General features: G+C 37.5%; 1 protein-coding gene across 3 annotated transcripts in view; it reads right to left on the bottom strand.

Annotated features, from left to right (window-relative positions):
* DROSHA (drosha ribonuclease III) overlaps nucleotides 1–26,344 on the bottom strand; it is a 74,099-nt gene that overhangs the window by 36,211 nt on the left and 11,544 nt on the right. For all 3 annotated transcript variants that reach the window (XM_075084220.1, XM_075084218.1, XM_075084221.1), the window contains exons 6-15: nucleotides 24,551–24,705; nucleotides 21,398–21,478; nucleotides 19,711–19,797; nucleotides 19,503–19,589; nucleotides 16,409–16,480; nucleotides 14,757–14,838; nucleotides 13,381–13,455; nucleotides 9,804–9,973; nucleotides 4,794–4,918; nucleotides 1,535–1,634 (exon numbers count right to left, since the gene is read on the bottom strand). In XM_075084220.1, the coding sequence (XP_074940321.1) occupies nucleotides 1,535–1,634; nucleotides 4,794–4,918; nucleotides 9,804–9,973; nucleotides 13,381–13,455; nucleotides 14,757–14,838; nucleotides 16,409–16,480; nucleotides 19,503–19,589; nucleotides 19,711–19,797; nucleotides 21,398–21,478; nucleotides 24,551–24,705 (1,034 nt within the window). The remainder of the gene's footprint in view (nucleotides 1–1,534; nucleotides 1,635–4,793; nucleotides 4,919–9,803; nucleotides 9,974–13,380; nucleotides 13,456–14,756; nucleotides 14,839–16,408; nucleotides 16,481–19,502; nucleotides 19,590–19,710; nucleotides 19,798–21,397; nucleotides 21,479–24,550; nucleotides 24,706–26,344) is intronic.

Raw genomic sequence — 26,344 nt, 5'->3', positions numbered from 1 at the left:
AATACATGATACATTCATTATCTTTAAAAGCTTATGTACTAGTCAGGTGCAGTCCTACAGGTCCTTCTAAGTTACTGACATATTCATTGGCAAAATGTGTAGGTTATCCTCACATAAAGCTTCTGCTTCAGCCCCGTATGCCTCTCAGATGGCAGACAACTACTTGATAAACCCATTATCCTAGATAATACGGTCTAGAAACAAAAATCAGCACACCACACAGTAAGTGACAGAATGCTCCTTTGGTATTTATCTTTTGAAGCAAAACATAATCACCCCCTACAACCAACCTGCTACAATTTTACAAACAAGTCATCCATTAGCCTCTAATGAGGGATGCCCATAAAACAACGGTCTTCCCTTCTACTTGCTCTGAGTGTAGAAAGCTGTAGCAAACACAATCATCTCCTATAAGGACAAATTTTTTTTTCATTACAACTGTGGCACAGTTAAGTCACAACATTGTGTTTTTTCCTATTTACAAGTAAGGAAGCTAAGAGCTTATTTAGTATCAGCATAAGTAAAATGTTAACTAAGACCCTTGCCTATGTAACAGCATACTATGCTTTGCAGAAGTAATAAAAATCAGGTGCAACATCAAATGGATCATTTATTGCAACCAAACCTACACAATTAGCAAACTGGGGAAGACTCAGGAATTGGACTTAATGATTCTCTTGGGTCCTTCCCAACTCAGGATATTCTATGATTCTATGAAACATCAGGGTTTCTAATCAATAAATAAAAATACAAGACCACTTAATTAAATTCTATCCAGTACCAAAGAAGTTAATTTCTCCTCTATGTATTGTTTACGTAAGTTGTCCAATTAAGAGTGCCTGGTAGACATGCACCAGACAAACTCAAAGCTTCAGTCCAAGATCATAAAAAAATAAATATCTGAGAGCAGGGTGCTTTAGTCTATATTTAGGTGACTTTATTTTTCTAATTTAATTCCCAATTGGTTGAGTATCTGCACTTAGGAGATGCTTATTGCTCATCACTTCGGGGAAAAGAAAGAGAGAAAAGACAAAAATTCAACACATACCTCGTTTGTCATTAAAGATTACTGAAAATAACAACCACCAGATGATTTCAACTCAAAGATCTGAAGGACTGTCACTAAGACTTCCTAATAAATTACAGTTTAAAACCATGCACAAGTGTGGCAGTTTTTATCTCAGAAGAAAAATGTTTAAAATTATGAGCCAGTTAAAAGTGCACTCTGAAATAAAAAGTCCTTCTCTATGCTAATTCTTGAAACCATTAATGGCAACGGCTATAAAGAAGTTACGGTTCTATAATGATCATTTCTATAACTGGGTAAAAAACTTGCAGTAGTTTGACGGCTGAAAAAAGGGAAAAAAATCCATTCACTAACAAGCAAAGATAAAAATAAAATCAGTGTTAACAGCCTGAAAAGAAAATCTTTTGTGAAGGATTTCTATTGTTTCCATAAACAGGGCAGTGATATGGCTGTATTCCATCCTGAATTACTGTGCTCAATTATCAGTTACAGGAAGGCCCAGCATACCTCTCTTTGTGATAATTTCTGTTTATCAGCCTGTTTGACTTTGGGACTATTAGCCAGCAAGTGACGCAGCTTCACATAACTCTTCCACAGCTTTTGGTATCTGAAGGACAAAACCAGAAAACAAGTATTTTGGTCAATACCACAAAAGTTTCTCACCGTTTGTTCTTACGAACACACCAGCTGCTAACAATGCACCCATATATATGCAGATTGTCCACAAGCATCTTTTTGCTCCAGAAAAAAAAAAATCTCAAAAGCGTTTTCCAAGAGAGGTGACAGTGACCCTGCAGTTGTTCCAGTGGGGTGGACACAGCAGCAGAGAGAAGGCACTACTGCGCAGTGTGAGGTGAACAGCAAAGCTCAGGGCAGAACTCATGTCTCCCAGATATACACCCATCCTCTCCAAAGGGCCGCCTCTACATGCTGAAAAGACCTGCCTGCAGCACGACATCTCAATTCAGGCAGGTGAAAACTCCCTCTTCTCCACAAGGTTTAACTACCACTCACTGAAAAGCAGTAGTAACCTTTCCCAAGAGGTGTCTGTCCTTACACTGGCTGAAACATTTCAGTGAAGGACATAAGGAAAGCTCTACAAGTCATGTGCAACATGAAGTCGTTCTGTGAACAGTGGAATAAAAGTTTCATTCCCTATGGGTTTGTGCTGAATGGAAACCACAAGTCAAGTTTTCTCTCTGCTTAGCATGTACTTAAGATTTCTGGTTTTCTCCAACCATCTAGCCTTTTCATATTTTCATTTTTCATACACATGAATTCCAATAACAGAACTTCTTCCTTGGTGGGAGTCCCTCTGCGACCTAGCATGCCTTTTCACAAAACCTGTAAGAACTTACTCCATTTGTAGATAACATCCCACCATTATATTCAGCTGCAATTGGCCAACAGGTTCAGAAGAATCATGACATGGACCCTGTGTCCTTAGCAAACAATGCTATCTTCAAAACAGTATCACCTCTGTAGAGTTTTTTCACGAAAACCCATCAAACCAGACTTTTAATAGGAAGCCGGGAATTAGAGGACAGAGGAAAGGAGTTCACCCAAGTAATTTATTTTCTTTTATATTTACATTATAAAAGAAGCATCCTCAGCACCAAGAGCAGTGGTTTTAGTAGGAAGTTACTATATTAATGACAAAGCAGTAAATGAAGCAGCAGCTCTTTTAATATTTCCTAATCTTCCCAGCATCCCTCATTCACAGGCACACAAACAGATCTTTTCTTATTGGCATTTTTTCCATAGATATTTCGCTGCAGCATTCTTGAATGTATACTCTCTGCCTCTGGAGATGCTGATATTTTTCGAGTCTATAAACACACCTGAAATGGTCAATCCATAGATTTTTCTCATGCCCTGTTCTCCGCATTTCTGCAATCTGCAGAATAGCACCCCTATTTCTGACAAATCCCCATCCAAAGAAGAAAAATGAGTTAATGAACAAATCAACCAACTAGAAAAGAAACAAATGCCATGAAGAGGTTTCAACCCAAAAACAAGAACGTGAAACTATGATCTACAATATACATTTTACTACTAGTATTAATATGGGTGGAAGAAGTTCTGTTATTGCAGTTAAGTTTGAGAGTTAATGAACAGATTACAATAACAAAAACTCTGTATTACAACCTTATAAAGAGAAGACACACTAGAGGAAAATCTTCTCTGAACATTACCTATTTCACACATACACCAGAGTTAAGCCTGAGATTTATGATGGCACCACAGAGGTCTTTCACAGAAACTGCTTTGTTACTTTGTCAAAAAGAAGCACACTTAAATTCTGTAAAGCAGCTCTGGGGAAAAAAAAGTCATGGAAATTTTAATGAAAGTTAAAATTTAAAAGTGTGGGAGGAAAAATTTTTTGTATCTTTATACTGTTCCCAACGCAAGATACTAGAATTTTACAAATATTAAGAAATTCAGCATCAAAATAGAGGTGGTTCTTATATTCTTTGGTCTAATTATTCTCTCTTTTTTTTCTAATAAGAAAACTAAAAGATGAGGAGAATTAAAAGTCATGCTCAAAGTCAGAAGACGATATGTTATCTGGATAAGCACTCTCTCTCCCCACTTCCCACCATATTAAATCTAAAATTCTCGGCAAGGAGTTGTAGAAGAATATGTCTGTGATGCATGCACACGTGAGGGGCTGGGCCTCAAAAATGCAGGAGAAATTCAACATCCTTAAAAGACACTGGAGGAAAATGCATGAGGAAAAAAACCTTAACAATACATGCACAAGAGCTGGGCTCTGTACTGTCAACATTCAAAAAACACATCTCCAAATCATTAGAAGAATTCCCCGAAATTGTCAGAAATTAAGAACTGTGAACAAAATCCAACAATCACTTTTATGCCACTACATGAATCCACAGTGAAACAGTATTTCTCGCTCTGCCTGAAGTTCTGATTCCTTCTCCACTTCTTCATTACATTCCTCCCAATCTCTATAACGAGATGAAAGGTACAATGAAAAGTAGCATAGACGCAACAGCTTCCAAACTAGGAAACAGTATGTAGGCTTGATCCTTCAAGGCACATAAAGAGACAACCAAGTACAATATGGTAGGGTACAAAAAATGTAAATATCATGAATAAAGCGAACAGAAGATGGCTATATTCTTCATTATTAGATGTAAGACCTGCAGAGCATCTAATTAAATGATCAAGAAGTAGCTTTGAAACAAGTCAGTCCTTTTTCATACAATGCACGATAGTACTGAGGAAGTTATTACCTGGAATCTTCTCCCTGTCAGTAGCATAAAAATATTCAGTGATTTGAGAAATTTAAAGAAGGAAGGTCCATTCAAGGCTGTTAAACAAAACGATCTAAATACATCCTCTGGCTCCGAAGTCCGTATGCTCCAGACCTTTGGGAGCCTGGGTAAGTATTTCTCCCCCTCTGCCAACTTGTTACACTATTCTCTCTCTAAAAACCTGCAACTGGCCTCTCAGAGAAATAATGTGGAGCTTGAGGAATCTTTGGTTTGACCTAGAAGAGCTGTTCTTACGTTGAGAAATTTCATACTGCACATGTATGTACATTTACTTCAGCAGATCCTGAATTATGCCAGGAAAAAGAAGTTATACCTTATATTTTCTAATTTACAAGAGCTAGTGTCCAATGCCATAAGCACTAAGCTTTATATTGGACTCAATTAAGCACATAAACAAGCCCTATTTAAGCCACAAATGACAACAGTAATGAGTTTCTAAATGAAAGATGGTAGGAAAAGCATCTTACTGAGGATCTCCAGCATAACTGAGTTGAGCAGGTCGTATGCCAAAGTGGACAATAATGGGAAAAGTAATTACATCGGGATTGAACTGTTCGCGGTCCAGTTGATCAATACGAACTGAGCTGGGTTTCTAAGAGAAAAAACAAAATATACATAATTGACAACAGCCCCATGGAAAATTTATTGCCTCTAGCCCATACTATCCAGGAGCCATGAAGCACCAATATTCCATGCTTATTAAAATGCACATAATCATTAATACTATAATATTTGGCAATGACAATGACTGAAACAAAATGGACTTAACTCTCCCACCTAAAAAAGGCAGTCTTTTTATTTTCATTTTTCAAGTCAGGAAATCTACAGTTTGATTATTTCCGAGGACTTGAGGCAAATTTCTTTGGTTGAACATTACACTGGAAAGAAAATCAGGATTAGCATTCTGCCATCCAAGTTCCCACATGCCTGAATAGTTCACTAAGATCAGGTTACGTCTCTAATTTTAATTCTGTTCCTCATTTCCCAAAGCAAGTGAAGCCATTATTAGATCCATTCAATCACACCGACTAAACAGCATTAAAAAATCTGTCATGCTACTCTTAGAAAAGGCTCCTAGGCTGATGTGTACAATGAGGAATACAGTCTTGTATAATGAGGAGACTTTTGTCCTTTCTACACTTCAAAATAGAAGTTCTTTTTATAGTTAAAAAGGACAGTGTAGAAGGAGGCAACTTTCACTTCACCTCGAAAAACACAGAAAATGAGTAATTGCACATCACTGTATAAGACATGCTGCTTACAGAACTCTCGATTACTTATCTAACATATTTAAAAACTCAGCTGAAGGTGCACAGTTTGTCTCCAAGTAAACGTTTTCTCCATTACCTGGCAAGCTGCTTTGTTATGTGCTTACTTACTCCCCACTTTGCAATTGGCTGGATGAGGCCATTTTTTTCTGCTTGCCTAAGGTTTCAGAAAAAGGGCATTACTTCTACTTACCTGCATCTCAAAACTTCTAATTTAGCATTGTGAATTTCTCAAAGATGGGTTTCACAGTTACAGAAACAGCTCCCACCATTCTCTTCACAAAACAATAAAAACTGTGTCAAGAACAAAGCTTTTACCCTTCACACCACCTTGGTAGAACCATTCAAAGGAATCATTTTCTGCATGGATAAGCAAAGCCAATTCTAGAAATAAAGGTAAGCCTCATCAGGTGGACATATTTCCAATCTACTTTAGAAAAAAAAACCAGCTTACTTAGAACTTTGATGTTCAGCTAGAGAAACATTTCCAAAGGAAAAATGCTTATCAGCTTCCCTTTGGAAATGATGACTGAACATAAAGTTACATCTCCCCAGCCAAAAAAAGACAAAAATTTAAAAATCTAAGTTAGTTAGCTCAAGCTGCCAGGTTGTTTGTTTTTTTTTTCTTAAGGGAAAAAAAAAAAAAAAGAGAAAAGGTTTTCCCCACGGCACTTCCAATAAAAAGGGATTAGAAGAACAAAATCTAATGAAAAACATGGGGAGGATTTGTAGCAGCCAGAACGTTGTTCTCTAAACCAGAGGTTAAAGTCCTGAAATTTAAGTTTAGCTGCTCTTGTTGGGTTTGCACAAAGCCAGTTTGAAAAGTTTTTAGCTTCACAGAAGTTGTTCATTGGTTCTGCCCTTTCTTAACATTAAAAATAAGAAACTTCTCCCATTCCCGCCCCTCTCAAAAAAGAAGCCTTGCTACACAACTACTCCTCCGAGATCCAAGGCAACAAAATACGATTAACAGTATATGAAACAATAATTATGCTCTATACACCAATTACAATCAATATATTTTTAAAAATTACAGACAATATTTTCCTATTCAAATGTTTCACATTTTAGACATTTCAGAAGTAATCTGAAGTAAGTAATCTGATCAGAAGTACACATCAAAAGTAATCTGATCCTCAAAATTGTGAAAGGGAGAAGAGCTTTCAATACGCCTATAGCAGGGTCTGTGTGAAACGTGTGGTCCTGGGATCACTCAAAACTAGACTCTTTACTTATATGCCACTGCCTTTGAGTTTTGTCACTCAGTTACATAGCTGTTCACAGGCGCCTGATAACAACCACGGCAAAAGGACTCCTTATTTAAGACTTAACCACAATTGCTCCTTCACTGATGGTTATGAGAGGGGAGTAGCTAGGCTATGCTTTTCTGCTTCAGCACAGTGAACCCCAGCTTCCTCTCCAGTGCCGTTTCTGAAGGTTAAATTAACAAACAGCACCATATGGAAACATACAGTATAAATTGTGCATCAGCCGACAGGACACAAGCAAATTAGATATTCTTCTTCCAGATTTTTATCCTTGTGTTCTTTTAAAAGTGCTGTGATAGACCATCTAATAAACATAACCTTTTAAAATCTCATTGAAAACCAAGAAATTCTAACAGAACAGAGGCTCATTATTTTTGTTTCCTACTCCATACCTCATGAATCAAGGCTTTGCTGGTATTAGAAGACACGATGAGATTGCATGCTGATGTAGTGCAAAAGTATGTTAGAATACATATATATTTGTACTAGTGAGCAAGCAGCAACATTTTAGAAAGAAACAAAGGGTGAAGTATTGAAGAGGATTAAAATTTGTGAACGTTTAAATCTATTCCAACACCAAGTTTCACTGAACTAATGAAACACCATGAATAAATTAAATGGTTTTCAAATAATGCTGGACTATTGTTAGTTATTTAAGTGAATGGGCTTTATATGCCTATCCAAATTTTTTCCCTTCTTAATCAGACATATACGCACCTCACCTCTAAAAAAAATAAATACGTATATAAAACTTAGGTCTGCTCACAAGACAAATCATTATTTCTGAAGTGATGCTGTTGAGGAAAGCAACAAAATAAAATTCAGTGGTTTTACTTTGTTGTGCCAAGTGGATAAAATTGAATTGAAGAGCTGTCATTTTCAAAAACAGTTTCACATTTTCTCTATAACAGAACTGTTTTATCTTCTAACGTTGTAAAATGCATGGAAAATACTTCCATACTCTATTTTTCACTTACTTTGATACCCAACAGAATATGCTGCCGTGAACAGAAGATATCCACAAACTAAGGAAGTCATTGCAATCTTCTTGAGAGAAAAACACATGTTCTAATGATAATATTATAACATGACAACGTTTCAGAGTGCTGCAGATTTCTTTTACGCTTACATATTTTGATGTCCACACACATCTCTAAAAACATTGTCTTGTAGAATGCAAACTTTGTCAGTAAAATCACACAAAATCTCAAAATTAACACTACCACTCACAAACTGCACTGCCTTGTGCTTACAAACATTTGCAGTTCAGTGACACAAGGAAGGAGCATACACGTCTTCCTCCATTGTAAACAAAAGAACAAGTTTTCAGCTAGCTGAAATCAGCATATCTTCAGCAAAACTGCCCAGGTTATGTCAGCATACACCGTTCAGGCGCTGACAACTTGTGCACTAGCATGTATCTTGTATGACAGAAAGCACAGGCAACATTCAGTTAAACAGTTACGGCTGTCTAACAATTTCTATTATGAGATTTTGGTTTAGCACTCAGTTTTCATCAGCTCAGGTAGAATTTTCCACAGTGAGTGTTCACGTGTATTCTGTATTTCATGTTCCCACAGATTATCTTATTTTCCTTTTGGTCTAGAAAGTTTTAGTCAGGACAAAACCACTCAGAATTAAATCAAGGGAAAAATAAATTATCCTGCCCAATTTATGATTAGCTTATAGTTTACTAAATGTAATGCTGCCACACTTAAAAATATGAACTTGAAAAATATATTTAGGAATTCACCTTGGCTGCAGTTTGGGGACAGGTTTTTCAGTTAACAAGCTAAATGTCTCCTTAGGCATGATGCCAAGTCACACTTTTTCTGGAGAAACTAAGATGTTGAGTTATGAGCAAAGGAGGAAAATGAAGTTAGAGAAAGAAAGGTATTACAATGGCAAAAGCTGCATGACAGTCTAAAATATTAGGTCCAAAACACGTCTCTACTACCAAGATACCACTTTGCGATACCGATCAAAGCACGCAAACAGAATCACAGGTTGGAAGGGACCTCAGGGATCATCAGTCCAACCTTTCTGGGAAGAGCGCAGTCTAGACAAGATGGCCCAGCACCCTGCCCAGACGACTCTGGAAGGTGTCCAATGTGGCCGAGTCAACTACTTCCCCGGGGAGATTATTTCAACAGTTGACTGTCCTCAATGTGAAAAATTTTCCTCTGGTGTCCAATCGGAATCTCCCCAACCCTGCAGCTTTTAGCAGACATCATCTGTTCTTGTGACCCACATTTCTTAAGCATGAAAGTCAGGAAAATGGGCTAAATTCCCATAAACACTGGAGTTGAAAGGAGCTGTGTTCAGAGAACATATGCTTTAAAATACTAATTGTTCCAAAAATAATAAGGCCATAGGGGTTTCAAGCTTGGCACTGAAAATTAATGGATGCATTCATTAATGCACACAAAATTCCTCAGTGTGAGAGAGCGCAACATAGAAACAATGTGGAAAAAAACACATAAGCAGAAAACACCTTTTCCATATTCAGGGCAGAATCTGGACAGAGCACTTTAAATAGAGCTAGGGTGTCAAAAGAAGAAGATGAAAGAAAATAGCAAATTGTTACTAATTCTCTAGTCCTGTGTGAGGGAAAAGAGAAAGAAATCATGCACATAAAGACTGAGAAAATAAGAAAGTAGAGGAGCAAACTACAGTTTCAAATACATAAAATGCAGCCATTCCTTTTAACATGCACATTTGCAGATTGAAATGGTGCATATCTGGAAATCTGCCCTTCAGTAGAGCAGCAGAGGGTGCAATTCTTCCCAGGGTTGGAATAAGTCAATGAATTGTTCCTATAGCAATCTGCAACTGTCACTGGTCATCTATTCCTTTTCCAATTCAGCCTGTAGCGGACTCTCCGAAACAAGACATGTACTTGTCATTGGGTTGTTCATAAAAGCAGAATTATTTGCCCTACCATGCCAGGACTGGTAACAATCATCCCTTTGCATTCTTCTGCATATTTCTGCCACTCCAATTCTTCCCACTGAAGCATGTTGGCAATCTCCTCTTCAGGCACCAGAGCTTTATTGCATCGTAACAAGTAGAGAAGAATCTGATGCATTGAGAGCACTTCTTTTCCTCCATCTTAAAAACATAAATAAACAAACAAACACATTGCAGATATTCACTCCTAAAGCATGAGCAAAAGAGAAAATATGCAGAACACAAAATATTTAGATGAGCAAAATAAAATGCAAAATGCTTAAGCAACTTGTCAAATATGAAGCCAAATGTTTTATTGATGAATACTGCACGCGCCTAAACACTTTGCTAAACTGGAAACAATAATGGTAATGGTAGCAAGAGTAACAGTTTCATCATAATGCAAAGCTGAAGTTTCTAACTTGCCTGAAAAAAAACTTCAGAATGAGTAGGCAGAACAATCAGTTACATTGTCCAGTTATGTCTTCCTTTTCACACTTTTATCATTCTTTTTACAACGGTAGTTAAAAAGCCTTTAGGCATTTATGTGGCTTTTATAAAGAACACTCAAAATTTTACGGGATACTTCTGGATGAATGTAGCAAGTTTTCCTTGCATTTTAAATTCATCTGTAGCACTTACATGCTGTACCTGCAGTAATGAAGAGCCTCGTGCTGTCTTCTGTTACTAAATGAATCAAGAGTACATGAAAACTGCTAAATACTTCCAAGACCCCGGGAAACATGCACAGCAAAGGCTGCTTGTAACAAAGGAAGACAGTACACAGTACAATACACATCTGACTGGCTCCAGGTAGCCAGTTACAGATGTGAAGATGCAAACAGGAAAAACGAGTGAGTGACAGTCCTGACAGACCACCACCCAGAAGACACTGACTACTCAAATTCAGTACTTCCGCTCATATGAGTAAAAAGATAGACATGTTAGTGCAATGCTTTAATTTTGACACATATCCCTCCAACCTCCCTCGTTCAACAACGGGGTGTTAATTGGTAGGTGTGAAGGCATCTGCAAGTTTCATCTGCACAGAGCACAAATGTTGATTTCCCTTCCCCAGGGAGCAGGAGCAATCTGGGCCTGCCACTGAGTACATTCTCTCTATCACTAGACACAGGCAAAAAAAAAAAAGAATGAATGGATTAAAACCAGAAGTAAAGACTTAGAGCAACATGGGAGATGATGCCACAGCACAAGGAATGTGGTCCCAGGCACACAGGAAAAGCGTTGCAGAACTGCTGCATAACAGCAGTGTCATGTAAAATCATGTCCTCTACAAGACACAGGAGGGAACAGTGCATCTCTTACTTCAGCTGGGATTACAGCACTATGGTACAGAAAAGATGAAAGGGAATGATATAGCTTGGCCTCTTAGAACAATTAACCTCATTCAAGCTCCAAGAGGGATTCTTAAGTGGGGAAAATACACCCCAAACCTCACTGGAAACAGAAAATTCTTCTAAATCACTACAGGGCAGATATTTAAATGTGCAACTTTTTCCTTCAAATTAAAGGGGGATTCAGTTTACCAGACTTGTCCTTGTCAACAGCTAGATTATACTGTTATGCAAGAGGTAGCACATGTCCAACAATCACTAAAAAAAAGTGTAGCCTCACTCACTGAAGACCATGTACCAGAAGGGTACAGGTTGCTACACATAGCTGTGCTGAACAGTAGTTAGAGACCTGACCTTTTCTAGGTCAGGCTATGCAGCACTTGGGACCCTAAGTGCTTTTTCCAATCTTTTACTCTCTTAATATGTTTATCATCACAAACATCTATGACAATGAATACAATACAGCAACTATTCTGCATGCTATGCACCTCTGGCATCCAGTAAACCAGGTATGATTAGCTTAAAGCCTAGAGCTACCCCAAGGCCTGTCTCTAAGTAATCCACACAGAAAACCTGACATCCCAAACCTCATATTTTTAGGCCACGATAGAAAAATAAGAAAGAAAGAAGAGTAGAGGGGATGGGAAATCACCAATTCATTTCTATCTTTAAAGAGACAGTTGATGGATGTGTGGAGGTCTGTTGCACCAATACATCTTCTTTGATTAGACACAGATAAATAAAGTTCTGCAAACATACCTAAAGGAAATAGATTCCCACTCTCTGGAAATTAAAAATCTCCAAGGATATCTCAAAAAATAATCAATACAAAATGCAAACTTGATGAAAAAAAAACTGTCATAAAGATGCTAAAAGGCAACTATATATGCAGAAACATCAGGGGAAAGGCATTTTTATAAAGATTTAGAAAGCTGGGAACTTTAAAGAGGAAGCACACAGAAATACATGTTATAGAGACTTATCTCCCCCATCAGTAAACAATCCAACAGCGCAGAAAGAGCTGACTTCTAAACTAAAATAAAAAAAGCCAGAATATAAAACCCCCAAACTAACAGGAAAACACCCTCAAGCTACACAAACCAGGCAGGTCAAACTTGTTCTCATTTTGTGATGAGGTCAAGTTAATCAGCCACATGTGGCTTGATAGCTTATTTTGTAAATTGCTTCAGCAGAACCAAATCAATGTTTGCTAGTAAGCCTCAGAGCTCTGCTTCTGATTGAACAGTGTTGTACATCCAGGAAGGAACAACAATTAGAAATATAGTCATCTAGCCATCAGTACTCTCCACAGTAATGAGCCAAACCTCATTTAGCCACAGCTATAATTAACATCCCAACTAAGTTTCAAAGCCCAGAGCAGAGAGCACCTCCAGGCCACAGCCCTCTTGATGAAGATTGCTCCATGTCTCATCTGCACCCTCAGTCCAGCAGCTGAAATGCATCCTCCTGTCCACACAACCCTTCTGGAGCAATCACTGGCAGGATCTCAGTGGGACACATTTTCAATGGAGCCATGACATTTATATCAACTGAAAGTATGTCCTAGTATCTTAGGATGTGTTAAATGCCTGCATAAGCTGTTCACTCAAAAAGAGCGTAATGCTCCACACCGAAGCTTGTCCTTGGCTGGCAGGCTAGGGTTGAATTGCATTGGAATGGTGTTTTTCTGTCTTTCACCATTTGCTGCAGGGTCTAAGCTTGCATAAGATAAAGAAAGAAAGAATCAGAACAACAAGTGCTTAGGGGTGCCAATCATGCTGACCCTCAAATCTGCACATCAATAATTTTAATATAATCAGTATCCTGAAGAGCAGAGGGAACATTAAATGCAGTGTCACATGTGAGATTAGATCCTCAAGTGCCATAGCTCCATCACAGGGCAGGACAAGGATGACCCAGCACTGCCAAAAATCACCACGACAGACAAAAGTTGGAAGTGAGACTTGGCCTACCCATCTGAATCCCAGTTCTGAGGAAACCCTGAACACTGCCAGCAAGCACTGTCAGCTTCAGATGGAAGCACCGGATCTCTATATTCACTGAACCACGTGACTTGCAATAAGTTTTTGTGTTGGTTGTTTTTTTTTTGGGGTGGTGGTGGTGGTGGTGTTTTTTGGGGGGTTGTTAGGGTTTGGGTGTTTTTCTGTGGTTTTTAGATCTAATTTCCATAAAGCTACCTAATACAAACATTACCTGGAAGAAATCTCACAAATCGCGGCATGAAGTGAAATCTGGGGCAGGAAACAGAATCATTGTCAGTTGAAGGACCTTAAATATGAAAAAAATAAGGAAAATTTATGAACAGCAACATATTTGCAAAAGGAAAAAAAGAAGGCAACCCTGCCACAGATTAAATCAATGAACAGTGATTACATTTGATAGGACCTAAGTTTCAATCAGAAAAGTAACATGACGCATAGCAGAGAGGACCAGAGTAACAACTTCAAGTGAAAGCTTTCACCTGGACAATTTCAAAGCAAGCTACAATAACGAAAAAATTAAAAGAATCTAACAAAACCACAGTAGTTTTATTTAAAACAGTGCTAGAGAAAAAAATTGTTTCATATAATTAATTCAGTTAAGCCTTACAGACACAAGCACTAGTTTATTAGTCCCTCTCAATTGGTGGGTGTTTTTTGGCTACAATAACAAAGATAACACGGAAATTTCCATGACACTATCTCGTGTTTTTTTCACTTCCTATTTCATCATCCGAAGCTTTGCATGAAAATAAAAACAAAATCAGTAAGCACCTGGTGTTAAAAATAAAAGAACAATCAAAACCAGTGATACAAAAGACAACACTGATATTAGAATGCCTTTAGTATCCCAAAGCCAAAGAAGGCTACAAGAAAACGTATGAAACTTGTATGCTCCTCAGTTTAACTGCAAGAAGTGCAGGGTGCAACTCCATAGGCAAAGTCAAGACACCAAAACACACGCACAGATTTTAAAATGAAATTCCTTTGATATTCTCAGTTTTCTGTTAGGCCAAGTGAAGGATCATCTCCGAAATTCTCCTTTGTTGCAGTCTTCACAGAAACATATTTTCATCTTGTCAAGTCAAAAACATTCAGCTATAATGATACGTTATTCCTCTACAGCTGTCTGTATGACACTGCTTTGTAAGTTGATTGTAGAGAAATACTGTATGAGTAACTTGTTTGTTAGCTTGTAAAAAAAGAGAGAATAGTTTACCTGGCACGTAAATACCGTGCACATGATACTGTGCAATATTAAACATACAGTAATATTTACTGTTTGATTAAAAAGAACAGTTTTGGATTAGGGAAGAAATTTAGTTTATCTGCAAGAATACAGTGCCAAGTTTGTGCATTTTAATAGCTACAGCCCACACCAATGAACTCCAATGTATTTCATCTTCTTAAAGAACAAAGTGGAGATTTGTGTCCCTCACATAAACCAGCATTTGACTTTGTTCTTTTGAGGCCCCTCCCCACTTGTTTGTTTTTAAACCAAAAAACATAGCACAATAGAGTCTTATTTACAAAAGCTGCAATTAATTGGCGTTTTGTACGGGGTTTTTTCCCCTCCTAAATAAAAGTTACCTTTAAGATTCCAGTCATAGAGCTCCAAAATATCTTTGAACAGATATGAGGAGAACAGCTCAAGACCTCTCACACAAAAATTCTGGGAAAAGAAAACAAAAATAAAGCATAATTATATAATACTGTAATACAAATAATGTCACTCATATATTTAAATAAAACAATCAATAAAACAGCATCTTCATATTTGCCAACTGCTAGGCAGAGCTTTAGAAACAGTGTTGATATATCTGTAATCATCTACTGTGACATAACATAGCGCTTCAGAAAGCATTCAGAAGGCATTGTCAAGATAGCATTGTAAGGAAGACTCTTTAGTCAATGTCCAAATCAACACTGAAGGCAGAAATTATGAATCTCTGATAATTCGCCACGTCCTAAAACCCTGTCACCTGAGCAAGGTAAGCAGATGACATACTTCTGAGAAGGATCTTTTTCATAATTCACCTTTTTCTACATGTTCTTATTAAAAATTCATAAATCACCATCTGTGATATCATTCTTACTTCCATAGCAAAGTATCAGTACAATGCAAATCAAGGATTTTAACCTCACGAGCCAGTAGGAAAGGAGAGGAGAAAGAAAAGAAGAAAAAAGAATTACATTCTTCTCATCAAGTGGGGAAGTAGCTCCTCCAAAGCAAAGAGCTTTCATTCAGAAATGAAGGAACTTAAAAAGCCTTCCTTAACAAACAAAATCAGGCCAGGTTGATATAAATTGTATGTGTATGATACCGACCATCAATTCCAGACCCAAGGCATTTTCTTATGCAAGAATGCATTAGTAAAGGCAGTCTGCAAATAGTGCTGCAGCCAACTGACCAGGAGTCCAAAGAAAGGTCAAATTCCCTATTTTGCTTGGTGGCCATTTGTCACTTTAGAACGATTCGGAGACAACACAGCAGATTCAGGAACAAGAAATGAATTGCTTTGATCACAGTAATCTTGCTGGGGAATTTCAGGGCTCTTGCATATATTTAGATGCTGTTGAGCAACAAAAAGAGAGATAACTAGAAAGAAAAATGTAAATATATGTGACTAAATTAAACACTGATCCTATCTTTGTAGTTAATATGCAGGGGTGTTTCTGTACCTACACATGCTGTTCCACTGCAGCAATTTACTTCACAAACTGGCTTCACCAGGGATTAATTTGTAATAATAATAAAAAAAGATTATGAACTGAATCTGCTTTGTTTGTATCCACCGGAAATTTGTTTTGGCAACAGCTTATATTAAGTACTGATAAGCAATCTTCAGAGCTTCAAACTCATGATTAAGTTTCAGCTCTGCCATTGACTTATGTGGTCCTGGCAAACCAGCACCTCCATATGCCTTATTTTTGTCATCCATAAAACGATAATGCCTAAACTCAGCTTACAGATAAGAGTGCCTGACATACGTTGTATATAACTTAAAATGAAAAGAAGCTATGGATATAAGCACTTCTTACTATTTGATTTTAATATATGATAGCCTAGGTAGATGGATTTGTGCTAGCACTTGTGAGTACAAGTTCCTTTTCAGCCATTTTTTCAGAACACAGCCTGTCTCTCAGAGACTTCACAAGATGGGATTCTAAACAGTTCAATCCATTAAGCACATCAACAACTCATAACCCACGCTGACTTTTTGACTATTTATCCTTCTTACCTCAGGCATCATCTCCTCAATGAAATGAATTGTATAGTCAATGTTAAATCTGATTACTTTACACAGAGGAATCTAGAAGGAAAACAGAAATTCAGCATGAAGAACTACACAGCATCAAATGTATAGTTAATACAATTTTGTATGTAAACATATTACTGCCTGCTGAAAAGGGCACTTACTAAAACAGCTGCTCTGGGGGAACACGCAAAGACAGGTACACAAGCACGTGTAAGAGAAGCAACAGTTCTAACTTCTATCTCTGTAATAACACAAGGCTGACAGGAGGGATGGTAAAGGCAGATTAAATAATGCCATCTGCTGGAGACAAAATTTTGTTTAGAAGAAAAAGCAAAGCTCAGTAAACCCGTATCTTCTCTCACTTGTATATTTGGAAGTGAATTTATTGTTGGTGACACAAAACGTCAGATTGATACAGTGACCAGAAGGCAAGGTGTTTGTAGCATACTGCCAATTCTGTTAGCTATGCTGTCTAAAATATGGCTTTAAGTCATAGAAACACAACACAAGAACTTCAGGATAGATTTAGACATTTATAATAACTCCATCAATAAATATTCTCAGAAGTTCACTCAACTAACTAGTAAGACAAACACCTAATTCCTTCTTTTCACCTTTGAAAAAAAGGTTCCTGTTTGCGAAGTCCATGGACCGCTGAAGGTGTATGTTTGTTTCTTAAGTGAGATTTTTTAAAGCAAAAATGCTGAATTTCTAGAAGACTACAGAAATGCCTAATCCTACCGTACACATCTTCAGCTCTTCGCAAGTTTTACTATTCACTGGCCTTGCAAGCATAAAAAACATCTTAGAACAATTCAATGGTCTGTGAAAGTGAGGCAACCCAACGTTATTCTCCACTGATAAGCACACAGATAAATATCTGAATGGTGCTGGGGTTGCACTGAAATCAATGGATTTAGCAGAGGCGCAATATTCTGCTTGCATCTTCTTGCAGCCCACTGTCAAACTTTTGACTTATTTGTCTACAAAAATCTGTTAATATCTGCATGATAAACTAAGGAGCTACACCAAACAACCAAACAAAAAATGGCATTTCCTGCAATTTGATACAATATTAAATGTGAACGCAAAAATAAAAAACCCTGGAAGACGAATGTCCCATTTAGAATCTGAGGAGAGGAAAACCTGTCACCTTTAAATCAGCGGGGCTTTTTTTAAGAAAAAAATAAAAACAGAGGAGTGTTCCCTTACTTTCTAATATGTAAGTTCAACCAGGAGAGGATATTCTAATTCAGAAATTCAGTAGCCTGTGGTATTTTTCTTTGTATTGAACAGAAAATGAATGCTTTATAGAAGTGACCGTGACCAAAATCTCCATGAACTAGAGTTCCACATCCACACGCAAAAACATAGCAAAGGAACATGTGGTTGGTACTATAAAGTTGGTTTGTTATATTAAAAAATCATAATTTCTCTTATGACTGTACTAACCATTTTCCCTAATATCTGACCTGCTCAATTATTATTGAGTAATAGTAATAACAGGGGTAAGACTTCTAACAGTGTGCAGAGCTAAGACTTCAAACTACAGAAATTTGGTTCATTCAAAGATGTTGGTGTTCAGATTTCTATTTTTGCTACCTTTTGCCACCTCCCTTTTATCACACATGTTCCAAAATGTCTCTCAAACAGCCATTTTTATGTTGTCAAAATCATCTCAAGACAGCAAAAGACTCCTTCCAAGGGGCTTTATAGCTGTTAGTAACAGGAACTGACAATACGGTGTTGCTTTGTATTCAGCTCTGTAAAAAATAAATAATTTGCTGCCGATCACCTCCCCTATTTGGAATGAGAAAAACACAGACACACTTTACAGTAAGAGTAAGCTCAATGTCTTTACTAACTACTCAAGTCTGACAAGAAGAGCTTTCCTTGATCTCTGTATATGAAAGATTTCCATAACTCTCTGCCTTCCTGTCACACAGCAGACACAAAAATTATAAAGATACGATGGTCTTTCTACCCTTTTAATGGGAGTAAAACTAAACTGTTCCTTTTTGCTCGTTTGCAAAGTGAAAATGTAAAGCCTCAGGACAAATACGCCTTGAACCTCAAGGCTGAGTTAATGCTACCTGGCAGGACTGCTTCACACTGCAACCCCATGGGCTGAACTCTACTCTCTTACTGACTTCTCATCAACATTACAGTCCCTTCCCTGCTCACTGAAAGTAAAGTGTTGCCATATATATCATGCAAGCAAACTGTCCTGAAAAAAATCCTTTCTTCTCAGTGCCTCGCAGTTCCAGTATTCTTACATCCCAGTCCTGTACTGATAACTGGGTTTTGGCATTGGTGGTGTAGCTAGTAATAGGTATAAAACCAAAGGAAGAACTAAACTCTACAACATTTGAAAAAACAGCTCTTGAAATATCAAGATAACAAAAAAATCTTCAAAATGTACAGAAATGAAGTATTTGCATATTTTTATTCAGATATGGCTAACAGCTTATATTGGAAAAGCAGGGCAGTCAGGTATCAATCATGTTATATTGTTCTTGCTATATTTTCTTTCAAAACATTAATTGCCTTTACCTACAACTTTTACTAAAAATCATAACTTGCCTACTTCCTGAAGAAGCTGAACAGATGTTAGAAAGTAGTGGATATGTCTAGGTAAGTTTTTAGAAGAGAGAAATCCCTTTACAGTGGGTCACTGAAAAAAGTCCATTTGGCATTTAAAAAAGGGAAAACCTTTTTTTTATTGTTGTTGCTGGTTGTTTAAACATTTCAACTTAACAAACCCCCCCATCCAATTTAAATCCAATTAACAGTTTTAACAATTTATTCCATGGTTTATTTCACTTCCAAACTGTGAAACGTAAAAACATTACTTTGATGCACATCACAGTCTCAGTCGCAGTTTGAAGACAATGCTTACCACAATTAGTCAAGGCAAAACCTGAGGCTCATTAGCACAAATGTCTTTCCGATGTCCCCAGTGCTGGTGAGGTTTTTGTAACATGCATGTGCCGTTGATTTAGAGAAGTTCTATTTCAGGGCAGAAGCACCTTGCCTTCCCAACAAATCCCATGCATGTAGTGATGAACATACTTACGTTTGTTAGGGGGGCGTGTGCAAACATTGAGAACCCTTCAAAGATATATTCATGGTCATCATACTCAATAACAGTAGGTCTGTCTGTCTAAAAAAAAGCAAAAAAAAAAAAAAAAAAAAACACCACGGAGTAAGCCAGAAGTAGTACTACTTCTGTCACTGAAAACAAAATTAAAAGTCCTAGTTAGAATTATTTATAAAGTACTTACTAAGAAGTTTGTGGGAGGTGACACAGTAATTCGATAGTGGTATAGTCTTCCAGCATTGTTGGTCATGGGGCGACATGGTTTAATGGGCTTAAAGAAAGAGATAAGTAGAATTATGTGTAGAGTCAAGGCAAATTTAGATTAAAAGAGAGAATAAAGCATTTCTAATAGCCATGAAATATGCACTAAGAAAAATTAAATAAAAGCAGGTAGTCATAATTAAGCATTCCGGGAAGATGGAAAGTGGGGCCTTATCTACATTTTCACTTTCAGAAATATTTTTAAAGCTATTCAAAAGGAAAAAAGGGTGAAAAACATTGCTGTAATTTTTTCATTTTCTATTTGACTCTCCATCTTTCTTATACACACCAGTTAGTTGTTTACGTACCAGACTAATTTCCTCTTTCATATAAACTTGTTTCAGGAAATTGATTTTAAAAGCTTACGAAAAGAAACCTGGACCTCACATGAGAAGATCTCAAAGTCTGTTATCAAGATAGGCAGGTATCAGCTCATCTGTTTGGGGCAAACCTGGGGTCTGAAGAGAAGGGATTAGTCTATCACCAAGAGGCAGCTCTGGTAACTGCTCTGCCTGCCCGGTTGTAATGCCTGCCTGCAAGGTCCAAAGGCAGCCAGCTTTCTGTGCACTCTGATACCCAGGATTCATGTTTTCTTCCAGCTTGCTCTGAAGGAGTCCATTTTAAAGACCTAAAAATCCTCAGCAGTCAGACAAAACCAGTTTCTCATATGCCCTACATCTAATTTGCTTCAGTTCAGAGGCTGCCACCAGCCTGCTCAGAATACATCTGTCTGTATGGCAAAAAAAAAAAACAAACCACCATCACTGCAGCAAGCAGTGCTACTCTAAAGATCATTACAAACGTTGGCCTGATGGTGATGGCAAGACAGCTACACCACTATGCAGCTCTGTGCACTTTGCAAAAACCATCCAGTAACTAGGGTAATTACTCTGGTTGTTCAGCCCCAAATTAAGCTTCTCACTGCTGTAACAAGACAGTTACAAACCAGCCAGTTTAAAGCTAGGCAGTTTTATCTACAGGACAGTGTGAAAACCAGTATATCCTAGGAGACTTTCTGAAACTGCAAATTCCCAGCTGGCCTTGCTCCAGGGAGCAGCTGCCTTCATGCAGCAAGTTTCATATATCAGTTTTCTCCTGCTAAAATTTTCTCCCTCCTTCTCTGCAAGAAAACCATTAGATGCAATGTGGGGAGGAATGTTTAAACTGCAGACGTGCGCTAGTGCTAAGGCGAGAACACCTCTTGACAAGCTTCCTGCTCCTGTCAGGAGCAGAATTACGATTTTATTTACTTCTCCTTTTAAAGCAATCCCTTCACAAAAACGGCCCTCATAACATACTCATCCACTTGAAGATGGTATGTCTTTGGCCACAAGTTCTTTTCTATTAACCTAATTGTGTTTCAGGAACTTAAAAAAAAAACCCAACACCTAGAACTAATCAAATACAAGCAAAAGTTTTCCATTGTTTTCAGGTGGATTTCATTACTGGTATTGCATTTTAAATATGAGGGTACAAAACTAAGTGAATTAAAGTCGCACAGGAGTTTTTATTAAGCCTGTAAATCATGGGAAAAAACCTTCAAATCAAACCACGTATGAGTTTACAGCAGAAAGTTTGTATTCATAATTGTAATTCTTATAATTACTTACCTCTTCACCAGGATAAATGCCATGTCTTATTCCTGTTCGTCGGGCTTTAGCACTGCACTTGCACAAAGGTCCATCATTCATCTGTCAAAAACAAAATAGGATTCTGTTTTTACTGAAAAATGGTTTTGGAAAAGTATGTTGGTTTTAATGCCCAGAGTGCTGATGCTTCTAAAAGCCTGTCATGCTTAGATTAAGTGGATGTTCTTAAGCCAATAAAACTGAAAACAGTATAGACTAATGTAAGAAAACTGCACACCAGCATTAGAACTTCATCACTGTTTCAGAAGCACAAGACAGAAAAATGCTCTCAGCAGAACCGTACCGCTATACTATCATATACATCTTTTCCATTTCTTATACATACAAACAGCACACTGTCTGTCTAAAATGAGATTCAGGTCTTATACATGTACATGCAAATATTTACAAGCTGAAATCTCCATGTTCAAACAGTCCCACTCAGTTCACTGACTGAAATCCCGTCCCTGATTAACCCCTCTGCGATGCGGCAAGCCTATCACCAAAAATATGCACAGCAGACCGTTTGAAGATTTTGATACTTTAAAGAAGTAATGAGAAAACTTCAAACACATCCTGCGAACAGATCAGTAAAAAAGTGGAAGAGGAGAAAAAACCATCCAATTCAGTATTCTGTATGGGTGCATCAAGTAGCTATGTCAAAAACGGCCACTGAACGTTGTATAAAGCTAGTGTCTGTCTTTCGACTTTTATGACCAAGTTCAATGCACACTATTAATTACTGCAACACACTAAAGCTTTTTGCTCTTAACATTGTGCCCATTGCAGAAACCCAACAGAAAAAAAACCCAGAACCAAACAAGTGAACCAAATGAAGTTCCTAACCCTAGGCTTCAATGGAGTTTTTCAAGGTTGGAATCGAAGAACTGAAACATTCTTTTCAGATTTAGAAAAAAAACCAACCACCTTGCAATGCAATACAAAAGCCAGTAGAACTTTCCATGGCACTATAAGAAGTTTGAAAATGGAAATGGCATCCATGGTGGGGCTAAAGAGTATCATCAGCAAATAGATATAATGTGAAGATACCTCAGGAAGCAAGAGCCACCAAACTGCTGTCAACGTAGTCTTCAGACAGTTGGGAGAGGGATGCAACTTTTTAGTTTCGATGCTAATTCTTGGAATGTTAATCTCAGTTTAATGTCTTCAGACTGGCACAATGCATACATGCAAAGGAATATAAGTAGGGCACTTCTCTAATCTGTTGGGAACTTAGTCATGCAGTCTTAACATCAGAGTGACATGACATCTGTTTGTTCACACATTTTTTTTTCCACACTCTGAGACCCTTGAGGAAAGTACAGGCTCAATGAAATTGAATCATACAGCTAAAAGCATACTTCCTCACTGGCTTATACAGCCACAAAACAGGAGGGAGTTAAAAATGCAGTCAATAGCAAATTGCTCATCGCTCCCCAAAAATAAAGGCCTACTGAGGCTATTAAAACAATCATCACTTATTTTTGAAAATCTCATCCTTAATTCTTAGAACTGTTCAGCACTAACTCTGCTTCTGTTACATTAAATACACAGACCAAAACTGAGGGAGATGTGAAGTACCTGTAAAGCCCAGGACCTGAGAAGCAAGTCAGACACATATCTATCTTGTCCCTAATGACACAGCCCATGGAAAACAATGCAGAAGAGAAATCATGAAGTGGTGATAAAATGACGTTGAAAGATCACAATTTTACATAAACTAAGGCAATGGCTTCTAACTTCCTCTGGCCAATAGGGCAACACATACATGCAGTTAACACTTGTAAGCAAAAGGCCACTGTGGTGGCACCGGCTTTAACAATTATTTTCTGGCAACTCCCAGCACTGCTGGAGATTATCCAAAGTAACAAACACTCTGCTCAGACTGAAGTGTTGGGAAGATCTATCCTAAAAATCCAGTTTTGTGTCACACTGTGTATTTGTACATGGGGGTGTACACAGCAATCATTCCTGGTTTATGTAGTGATAGTTAGAAAGCATTTCGGCATACCAGATAAATACCCAGGAAAACTTCAAACCTTTTCAGATAAAATCTACTCAAAAGCAGTACAGCACTGACAAGCTCACAATGATCTGATTTCAGGCCCTTCAAGAAAGATGAAGAGTCAGTCTCAAGAAAGTTTTTGGGAAAGAGAGTTTTTCAGCAGAAAACTCATAAACCACACATTCCTGAATCTATTCATCCTACAGTTATTCCACTTCTTTTTATTTATCTAATATTCTGGCCTAAAACATTACTTTGAAGTGTACCCAAGAGCTACACAATTTTTTCAGTTAAATATCTAAACAGTTTGCTAATTTTGTTTTCCATACAAATGAAAACAGCTAGCTATGCTAAGCCAATTTTTTTTTTTTTTTTTAACTGGAAGCATAAATATGAGTCTGTAATAGAATATTCAACAGACCTTTGAATTACCACAGAGGCAATAAGCATTGCAGTATCTATTGGCATTATGATTTGTTGCATGCTAAACTCATGCATCACACAAAGTGCCAGAAAAATAAATTTACTGAGATGCCATTTGACAATGAGTTAGAATAGACTGTAAAATATTTAAGTAAGAAAGATAAAGATGGCAAATTTGCAAACAAAAACTAGTCTTCTGTGCAATGTATACATTCAAAACAACACTTCATGAGCTCAGCAATTACATTTAATGAGAACTATAATCTCCATGCAATTACAAAAGAACCATTAGACAAGAAATTAGGAGCATTAACCGCATATTTAAAACATTATTTATCATTATGAGCTGAGAGCTTTTAGGTGAAAAATTTGTAAAGGAGGTAAGCATGACGCCTTTTCTCCAACCCAGAATTCATCTGTGTACTTTTATCTCAGGGCTAAGAGGACAGCATTAGTACACTGTTAGCAATTCAGGTTTTATTAACACACTCAGACGTGATTCCAGCTGAATAATCCCCATGGTTCATGAGCAGGAACCACACTCCTGAAATCGAAAGCGAAGCGCTTTGAAGAAGGTGAGAGAGAAAAGGGGAGTAAAAAATGTGTACTGAAATAGACGTCACTCAGCATGTTTGACAACAATGCAGAATTTTAGGTCTACAGGGGCGAATGACTTTCAGAGACAATACTTCTTCCTTGCACCATACCTGTCCTGGGTCATTGTACCACAGTTCTTCATGGAGGCGATCAGGGTGTGCTTTTTTACGCTTAATTTCTGCAATGACGTCAAAAACTTCGGAATCTGAACTGCTAGAGCAGCTGCTGTCATCTTCAGAGTCACAGTCTGAGTCACTGGAGCTCTCTGATTCACACAGGGAACAAAGTTAGCTGAAAAACAGTGCCACACACTCTCTTCTCCAGTAGCAATGCATTCTCTAACATGACATAACTAACTGGCATAAAGTTGTGCATGATGGTCACACTAACAAGAAGAGGGACAGCAACTGCATTTTTAATTAAAAATTACAGCAAATGCTATGGATATTAAAGGCCTACAACAACTGCATCTGTGTTTGGCTGTCCAGGAACACCACTGATCAGTTGTAGATGAGCAATTTCAGTTACTTCACATTAAAGATTATAGAGCTATAACCAACACAAGTATGACCATAAAGTTAAAAAAAAAAAAAACACAGAGAGCTAAAACAGGAAAAATACACATAACGTCATTAGCATGAGCTGAACAGAACCTCTTGTTGTTTAAAAGTTAATTCTGCTTGCTATGAGAAAAGTGCTTCTCTCTAGTTCCATTTTACCTAAAACTGTTCCTGTCTGAAGCAGGATATTGTCTATTTAAGGGTTACAAAACAGTACACATGGATAGAATTATTATAGAACGTGTACTGTTAGACTAATTTTTCATGATCAGTTATTTCTAATAAATTCATTATCACATAATTAGAAACCAGAGACAAGAAGAAAACCTGGAACTACTAGCTGAGTGAATCCAGCCACAAGTTTTCTGGAAGCCCTGTTCTGTGAGTTTTCCTCCTTACTTTTAAAAAAAAATAACCCAAACAAACCACATCATTTTTATTTGTATTAGCTGGAACAATTTTTCTGATATATCAGAGGGGAGAACAATGCTAAAGGAAAAGAAGAACAGAAGATGGTCTTAGACTTGTTAAAATGTGTCCTTTGTGGTCCTGTCAAAGTAATGTTAAGAAGTGTCTGGTATCAATTAAAAAAAAATAATCCCAAACCAAACAAAAAACCCAGAGCCTGATCTCAGGTATGTCTAACATTCTGTGGTACTTACAGGTGACTCCCTTTCTTATGTATGCAATGTTACTCATTTCCACAGACAATCTCAGCTCCAGATTAAATAAATGTCTTCATAGCCAAAACATATAGCATGAAGCAAGTAAAGTTTACTATTCTTGGAAGGAGGGATGCAACATTTATTCCATTTCTAAGCTTTGACTTAAGAAAAAATATATTACTATGCTGCCAGTGCTTTGAAATACTCTGAAACTATGGTTTAAGATATGTGTCTTTACTGAATACAAGCCTCTCCTTAGTTAAAAGAAAAAGAGGGAGAGAGAGAAAATGAAAATATTCCAGTAAAATATGCTTCCCTTTTTGGTTTTTTTTTCCCCCCTTCTTTTTCCTTTTGAATCAAGATGTATTTCTATACAGTCTGGAATTCAGCATACAGTGTTATTAAAATATGTTCTTGGGATATATGGTTTACAGAGGTCATATGCTCAACTGCAAATTTTGGCTGAATGTGCATACACGTATAGTCCTACAAATATTCATAAGCACTTGAGTTTTAAAAGTTTGCTGATAAACATTAATTAGTTGTTTAAGTCTAATTTTAGGTGCAAAATGAGTGTGGGACCTATAAGAGTGCCATGGTTTAGCCCCAGTTGGCAATCAAGCACCACACAGCCACTCGCTCACCCCTCACCCTACACCCACGGTGGGATGTGGGAGAG

The sequence above is a fragment of the Phalacrocorax aristotelis genome, chromosome 2, assembly GCF_949628215.1.
Source record: "Phalacrocorax aristotelis chromosome 2, bGulAri2.1, whole genome shotgun sequence".
NCBI lineage: Eukaryota > Metazoa > Chordata > Aves > Suliformes > Phalacrocoracidae > Phalacrocorax > Phalacrocorax aristotelis.
This window is presented reverse-complemented; position numbering and strand designations above follow the sequence as displayed.